The sequence below is a fragment of the Buceros rhinoceros genome, unplaced genomic scaffold (genome assembly GCF_000710305.1).
Source record: "Buceros rhinoceros silvestris isolate BGI_N320 unplaced genomic scaffold, ASM71030v1 scaffold12143, whole genome shotgun sequence".
NCBI lineage: Eukaryota > Metazoa > Chordata > Aves > Bucerotiformes > Bucerotidae > Buceros > Buceros rhinoceros.
Genome location: NW_010405423.1, coordinates 31,668 through 40,100, shown reverse-complemented (window position 1 = coordinate 40,100; position 8,433 = coordinate 31,668). Strand labels below are relative to the sequence as shown.

General features: G+C 49.6%; 1 protein-coding gene across 1 annotated transcript in view; it reads left to right on the top strand.

Annotated features, from left to right (window-relative positions):
• The first annotated feature begins 160 nt into the window (after positions 1–160).
• Positions 161–8,433, top strand: part of SLC13A2 (solute carrier family 13 (sodium-dependent dicarboxylate transporter), member 2) — a 12,691-nt gene continuing 4,418 nt past the window's right edge. The window contains exons 1-8 of the mRNA XM_010133718.1: positions 161–262; positions 3,429–3,557; positions 3,882–4,018; positions 5,105–5,331; positions 6,201–6,381; positions 6,605–6,727; positions 7,594–7,815; positions 7,918–8,016. Coding sequence (XP_010132020.1) covers positions 161–262; positions 3,429–3,557; positions 3,882–4,018; positions 5,105–5,331; positions 6,201–6,381; positions 6,605–6,727; positions 7,594–7,815; positions 7,918–8,016 — 1,220 coding nt within the window. The remainder of the gene's footprint in view (positions 263–3,428; positions 3,558–3,881; positions 4,019–5,104; positions 5,332–6,200; positions 6,382–6,604; positions 6,728–7,593; positions 7,816–7,917; positions 8,017–8,433) is intronic.

The window sequence follows — 8,433 nt, the reverse complement described above, 5'->3', positions numbered from 1 at the left end:
TCTTTCACCGTCCCCTCCCTTCTTTGTTCTCTTCCTTCTTTCTCCGATTACAGCTCCAAAAACAACACCCAGCTCCCGAGGTCAATGGTTAATATTCCCAAGTGTTTATATAGCCTCCAGTCACCGAGCTCCAGCCCGCAGCACCGCTAGCTCCAGCACCATGGCTCCCTGCTGGCAGATGCTCCTGGCCTGCAGGAAGTACCTCATCGCCGTGCTCGTACCCCTCTTGCTCATTCCTCTGCCTCTGGCTCTTCCCACCAAGGTAAGAACTTTTCAAACTGAACTGGAGAGCCAGAGCTCCTGGAGGTGTTCCTTTCCAGCGACAGAGCTGAGGGGAACACACAGCTTCCTTCTCAGAGGCTCTTCCTTCGTTTATGGAAGTTCTGTCTCTGAGCAGCCCCCCGGACTTGGATAGGGGTCAAGGGTTGTGGGGGATGTCAAAGCACTGGGCTGTAGGTGGATGAGCAGAGACGTCTGGGCTGGTTCTAGCACAAGCCTCAGCGACGAGATTTCATAACTTCTGCTTTGCATCGAACTGAGTTAACAAAGGACTTTCTATGCTGAAGCTCACACGTGTGAGGTTACAATCAGAGGCTCAGTTTCAATCCCCCTCCTGATTTCCTAGAAGTATCCAGTCCACATCTTTTAATTTCTTCCTTGTTGTTGTTGCCAGATAGAAGAGGCATTTTTCTCGGTCAGATGGACAAGGCATTCTGATACATGAGGATAAAATACTCTGTATCTCACTTTTTTTAGCATATTTCTGCAAGAATCTTTCCAAACAATATTTAAAATTCAACATGTCAAGTTTCGGGCAACACCTTGCCCGGGCTTCCTTCAGGAACAGCTGTCCACAAAGGTGCGCAGCGTAGGGCAGGTATTCCCGAGCCATCGATCATTTACACCCCGCGCTGCACGCAGGCAGGCTGCCAGCGGCTGGCTGCTCTCTGCTCTGGCTGATCTCTCGCGCTCCCAACCCCTTCAGGCAGAGCGCTCTCATCTCTGGTCTCCAGGTCTGTTCTTACAGTCCTGGCATCATTTCAGCGCTTGCCCCATCCGCCTCTCCTGTCACTGCTCTTTGGACATCAAGTCCCAGCTTGCCCCTCTGGTCTCTGCCTGCTCATTCCCGGATCTCTGCTGGCTCCTGGAGTCTCGGTTCCTTCACCGAGCTTCACTCCTCGCTCCACCAGCTCTTCCCCATCCTCTTGTGCAGCCTCTCCCCAAGCTCGCTCTTCCTCACAGCTCTTTCTCTGAGTGTTATCAGAGACCTTGGAGCTGAGGATTGCAGATGGGAATGATAGAGCGGCACTGGCTCGAAGTGACTGACCAGGCGTGTCCTTCTAGTCCTTTGCCATGCACGTGAAATAGCTTAAACTATCACTTAAAAGCTTACTAAGAAGAAAAACACTATTTTTTTGCTAGTTAACCTTCCATAGGCAAAAGAGTTACTGACATTAAGAGAGAGCTGGATCAGGAAAGTTCTAAGTAGCCAGAAAGAGAGATTTATTACTTTTTTTTCTGTCCTGAGGCCACAAGTTCAAACGTACTTGCTAGAGCCATTGTTACCATACAATAAGTCCTCGGTGTTGCTGGTGGAACGATTCGGCAGTCTTGGTTCAGTTCCCCTTCAAGAATGACTCTCGCTGGTTTCTAGGTAGTCAGCTCCAGAAACAGAAACTTTCAATGCAGAAAGTCCTCCCGTCCTGGCCTGTCCCCTCCGCGCTCTGTAAGATTGCTCGTGCTAGAGTTGTGTGCCGAGGGGCTGCTAAGCAGGAAAAGCTGGTACCTCAGCATGCGGCGTGGTCAGCAGATGACCTGCCGGGTGGAATTTCACATTTTTCTGTTCTGTTCAGCTATTAACTTGTCCCTTAATGACATAGCACTGGACACTGAACTGTTCCAAATGAGAGCAAACAATGCCAGCGATTTTGTCTAGAGGCAGAGGAAGGTCCTTACAGGAGAAGGGACCTGGTGACAAGCCTTGTTCCAGCTTTCACAGGGAGCCTGTTCGCAGCCGGCTGGGAGGGAGCAGGTGTCCCCTGTGCCTGGGACACATGTGCCAAAGCCCTACTAGGGTCTCTCGAAAGGCACCCACTGGCGTCTCTTAATAACAAAACTGGGAGGAAAAGGATCATCAAAAAGGAAAATAGATTTCAGTGCTCGACAGGATGTATTAGAAAGGTTCTTGCTGCTTTCATTCAAAAATAAGGCTCAGAAAAGCATCTTTCTGTCTCCTCACAGATCATTTCCAGCTTTACTTTTCCAACCCTGCTGCTTTGCTAATTTACCACCTAGAGCTGCTGTCACCATCTTCCTCCCTCCAGACCACTCAGCTCCCCCGCTCACCCTTTCCCCTCGCCAGCTCAGTAACTTCCATGCCACGTTCAGCAGCGCTGAGCATGTCCTAAACCGTCCCAGGTTCGATCCTGCCAGTTCAGCTCCTCAGTTTGACCCTCCCTAATCTAGCCGTGACAACATCTGTCTCTTCATGGTTTCCTCAGCAAAGCATCTCTACAGTTTCAGTCAGACTGTCAGTATATTTTAGTGGACATCCTTGATCCGAGACCACACAACCGCTCCTCTCTTCCTTTGGATTCGCTGGTGCCCATTATTCAACTCGAGGAAGTCACTGGAACCCACAGTGCTGCTCTCCTCGCTCTGTTTCTCAGCCCAGCCATACAGAAACCTGCTGTGAGAGGTTATTTGGAACCTTTTTAGTGTCTAGGGGCTGAGTTAAATATTTTTTATGTAAAATTTGGAGCAGTTGTCCAAAGCAGAACTAAATCCATGTTTTCTCTGAAAAAGAGTAACATGAAATAGGGGACCACGGTTTCTTCAAAGAAGCAAGACCAAGGCAGTGGAAGCTGAAAGTGGTCTGTGGCCAGTTTGTCAGCAAGCCTGTCACAGTCTGTACTAAGCCAAAAATCCAACGACAGCAATATTTATAGCACGAGGAACCCAGGCTGCTGAAATCAGCTGGGGTTCACCTGGGCCACGTGCTGAAACACGTGGAGACGAAGGTGGAGAAACCGTGACTGGACCAGTAAGAATTTCTGCAACTCCAAGACAGAAATGCAGAAAAAGGAACCACCCCGTCAGCAAAACTCAGCCGGTGGTGCAGGGACTGCTAAGCCCTTATTGCCAAGGGTTCAAAGTTGTCAGGCTGCTGCTGCTGCTGCTTCTCCGTCTCCTGGGTTTCACCAGTGCAGCGGCCAGCTTTTCCTCACGGTTCTGACCGGGCTGTTGAATAGTTCTGTCACCCGATTAGGATCTGCATAGAGGCAGGAGCATAGACAGGAGAGAGAGATGGAAAACAACCTTCTCTCTGACCCCCTTATCGGGCAATGACTGTAATGACGGGCTGTTGCCTTCTCACAGCTGTGTGAGGTGGACAGCCCGTTCTGACCGGTGCGCTCTTCCCCTGCCAGGAGGCCCAGTGTGGTTTTGTCATCATACTGATGGCGCTGTTCTGGTGCACGGAAGCCTTGCCGCTGGCCGTGACGGCTCTCTTTCCTGTCCTGCTGTTCCCCATGATGAACATCATGGATTCGACAACGGTAAGAGATGTTACCCTCTGCACGTCTGACCGTGTATTTATCGGTCAGCTTCTCTTTTTCATGGATTATTTCCAGGGCGATTTCAAGCGTGGTGCAGAGGAGAGCCGCTCGCACTCTGGTGGCACAGGGGATGGCTGTCCTCTCCATGCAACAGGGCGTGCGTGAGGCTAGAGTGAACTCTGGGTGGACCTCTAATGGAAATCAAACTGAGGTGCACTGCACAGTCACTGCGGGTCAATGGCTTTGGAAGAAGATCCTCGCCCACGAAACGCCCTCTCTCATGGCTTCTTGGCACTGTTTTCTCTCCCTTGACCCTTGTTGCAGGTCTGCCGGGAGTACCTGAAGGACACCAATATGCTCTTTATTGGGGGACTGCTGATGGCCATCGCTATTGAGCATTGGAACCTGCACAAGCGCGTGGCTCTGCGGGTCTTGCTTATCACTGGCGTCAGACCAGCCCTGTGAGTAACAGTCATGCAGACGCTGTGCGATAAAGGAGTTCATGGCGGGAGTTCCTGTCTCAGTGCTGCCTGCAGTCTCCTGTGTGAATCTGCAAATCGTAACCCTCAAAAGCTTTTCTACAGCCCGAGGGAGTGAGTGCCCGAGCAAACCTTGCCCATGGAGCCCCTTTGATGTGGTACAGAGCTGGAGCCTCTCGTTTGAATCCCAGATGGCTTTAGGAGGAGACAGAGCAACAAGAGAGCCCGTGCTGAAAGGAGAAGGGTGCTGCTGGGCTTGGCCAGAAGCCCAGCTTTGAGAACCGGGAAAGACCCCAGCTGAAAGACAGAGAGCTCTGACTGCTCTGCTGACTGCAAAGAGGAGAGAAAATATGGGGCTGCTTGGTCTGAAAACCACAAATGTTACCAGACTAGAATTTTAAGCCATGCAGAGGCTACAAGGCCCTATTTAATCTGTCTCAGATCATACGAGGAGGGAATTCTGAAGGAAATTACAAAGCAATAGAATAAAAATGCATCCTAGATAAAGCCCTTTTCATCCAATATATAATCTACATCTCATCTAAAGAATAACTTTGAGACAAATAACAGAGTAATACTCAAACAAGGATTAGAATTTTATATGAGTAAGAAGAGAATCTTAAATAATAGAGGTGGGATAAAATTACAACAACAACAAAAAAAAGGATCATCTTCCTTATGGCTTAAACTGATTGCCATTCACGATCAAATTCAGCCTGCAATTCCTCTTCAAAGGATATTAAAATGCATTATCATGCATTACTGAGGTGGTACATCGTCCTCAGAAGCGCGTAGAGTAAGCAGGATGCTGACGGGCTAAACTGTCTGCTCCAAGATACCAGCTTCCACTGTCCTGCTCATGAGAACGTAAAAGTGCAATTGGCTGAAATTGCAAAAAGAAAAATTGGTGTTAAATCTGACTGTGTGGTGCACAAAGCAGGTGAGGGCAGGGGGAAGCGCTGGGGGTGAGCTGCTAAAGCCCGTCCTTCGTAAGCCCAGCTGTGGAACAAAAACAGGGCGTTGCAGCGCTGCGTTCTGAACTGACTTTCTCCACTCTCTTCTTTTCAGGCTTCTCATGGGTTTCATGGCCGTGACCGCCTTCCTGTCCATGTGGATCAGCAATACCGCCACCACTGCCATGATGGTCCCCATAGCACAAGCAGTGCTGGACCAGTTGCACAAGTCAGAAATGGAGTCTAGCGCAGCGGACCAGGCATCCGAGAACATCAATAAAGCCTTTGAACTGCAGGAAGAGCCAACGAAACCAGACATCTCCAAAGAAACAGAGGAAAAAGGTGAGTGGGGTACGAGTGGTTTTCTTTTGGGGGTACTGGAGGATGACCAGGTGCCTTCGGCACTGTCAGCAGAGTCGCTAGTAAATTCTTCAAGAAGAATGTACCTAAAGCTGGATCAAACAGCATTTATGAGCCCCTTCCATGAACTAGACAAAAGCACTGTAAGATCTATTGAAGTGAGAAAGAGATCGAAAATATGAAGCGATGACTAATTAATGGAACCACCAACCATATAAACTCTCCATTAGCTGAAGCCTTTACACTAGGCTTGACATTTCCCTATGTACTAATGCTAGTTCAGTTGTTATCTCCTGTGTAGATAATTCACCAGGGAGTTCCCGAGGGAAAAACTCTGGCCTGTTTCATGCCGGAAGGTTGGGAATTAACGTCATCTTTCTAATCCAAAGATACACAATCCTATCTCTCTACCAGCTGTCTTGCCCCCTTCCCACCTCTGAGGTGACTCCAGTGTTCCTGAATGCGAACCTCGGTGCCAGCAGCCGGGTGCTGGTACAGAACGAGTTCCCTCAGTCCAGCTCCCCCCACTCTCCAGGACCCCCTGGAATTCTTGCCTCTCTCCCTCCACGTGCAGTTTGGACACGGCTCTAGCTCACCGAGTCAGCAGGATGTCCGTAACGCAGCACACATTTCAGCTTTTCTTCTGAAAAACTGCTGTGGATCAAGAGCACCAGTGAAAACGTACGGAGGCATAAAGGGTTAACAAGGCCAGCCTTAAGATGAGGAAATCTGGCTCTTCCAGCTTTGAGTCTGTTGTGTCCTGGCCTTGAAACACTGTATTGCACAGGCACCAGAGCTTTTCCCGTCCAACCCAGCCTCTGTAACTCTTTTGTTGCTGTCTTGAGACCTAGGCGGAAGTCACGTCCTGACAGTTGAGGAAGACAGCAAGAGAAATGAAAATCTGCTGGAGGAGAAACACAAGCAATTCAGCAAGGGAATGTCTCTCTGCATCTGTTACTCGGCCAGCATTGGCGGGATCGCAACGCTGACGGGGACAACACCAAACCTGGTGCTGCAAGGACAAGTGAATGAGTAAGTCTGGTTGAAGGTGGGATTACACACCCCCTAAACTGCACCTTTCTGCCACCGCTGACTTCCAGCCAACGCAGAGAAGGAAAATACCAATCTGGTACCTTTGCTGGGAAGTAGCTTCTCTTCTTCGGTGGGTCTCACGGTGCCTCCCCTTGTCTCAATCATTCACTAAAGACCAAGGAGTGCAGAATTCTGGACGCTAACAGCCCTCTGCGTTTCACAGGCTCTTTCCTGGCAACGGCAATATCATCAACTTTGCCTCTTGGTTCTCCTTCGCCTTCCCGACCATGATCATGTTACTGATCTTGGCGTGGATTTGGCTGCAGATACTGTACCTGGGCTTTAAGTAAGTACCCTTTGCCTGCTGCGATGCACCTGACGGGCCCTGCGCAGGGGCTCCTTGCACACTGTAACACGAGCAACACTTTTATTGGTGAGCCTGTGCTTGAAAGTCCATCAGAAAGCCCTCACGTGCAGCCGATCAGTGTACTCGGCATCTGTTAAGACACTGCAGCTTTTTCTCCGATCGAATCCCAGCTAAATGTACTCTGGGGATGAAAAGGGGAAGCAATCGCTGCATGTAACCTGCTCTGAAGCATCGCTCTCCCGTCCCGAGGGACTGCTGTTCTTCAGACCAGGAAATGGATCTCTGCGTGAGCTGGTATCTGCCTTTGTGAGGAGCGCTGCTACAGAGCGGCAGGGTGAGCCCTGCGCCAGCTCCCAGGGTGATCACCCCCCACACCGCCCGAGGGACTGCTGTTCTTCAGACCAGGAAATGGATCTCGGTGTGAGCTGGTATCTGCCTTTGTGAGGAGCGCTGCTACAGAGCGGCAGGGTGAGCCCTGCGCCAGCTCCCAGGGTGATCCCCCCCCACACCGCCCCGCATCACCTCCCTGTCTGCATCACTTACCCGCTCACGCTGGTGTTAGCCCCTGGTTTTTATAAACAGCTTTTTCTACTTAGACCCTGAGATTTTAGGGGCAGGAATCTTCTCTCTGACCATCTTCTCTCTGATCATCACCTAGTCCAGTGCAGTTACCCTCCAGCACCTACAGCTGCTGGTGCTATGATAATAATGTATGGAATCTCTGTACCCTTATATAAATGTATGTGTCTGTCTAAAAGATGATATGACTGAGTATAAAACTTGGATTCTTACCTCTGAGGATACCTGCAAAATTTCTCTGATATTTCTTGTCCATTTTCTTCTAGTTTCCGGAATAATTTTGGTTGTGCCACAAATGCCTCCGCGAAGATGAAGGAGAAACAGGCCTATGACACTATCAAGGAAGAGAGCAAGAAATTGGGCTCAATGAAATTTGCAGAAATAGCGGTTTTGATCCTCTTCATACTGCTGGTTCTGCTCTGGTTTACACGAGAACCTGGTTTCATCCCGGGTTGGGCAACTGTTCTCTTCAACAAAAATGACACCAGGTATCTCCGCTTTTCCTCCTCCCTCTGAAGAGTGGTGAGGTAGGTCAGGTCTCCTGACGATGCAAACACGGCCAGACTAAACACCTACCTCGTCTCTTGCAGCTACGTCACCGACGCTACCGTTGCCATCTTCATTTCAGTGCTGCTGTTCATCATCCCTGCCAACATGCCTAACAGCGACGGAGACAATCCAACGGGTAAGTCCAAGGAAGGCATCAAAAATCAACTCTCAGAATAGGTACACAGGGAGTTTTGTATTTTAGATTTACAAAGGGAATGTCAAACTCTAAACAAGATTTCCATCTGCTGTACACACGTCTGTAAAGGCTTCCGAAGCTGGAGTCCGCAGGAGAGGACATGACTTAACAGAAACACGTCCAGGGAGACAATCCAACGGGTAAGTCCAAGGAAGGCATCAAAAATCAACTCTCAGAATAGGTACACAGGGAGTTTTGTATTTTAGATTTACAAAGGGAATGTCAAACTCTAAACAAGATTTCCATCTGCTGTACACACGTCTGTAAAGGCTTCCGAAGCTGGAGTCCGCAGGAGAGGACATGACTTAACAGAAACACGTCCAGCTCTGCAGACTTGGGGCCATACTTTTAACTCACTCTT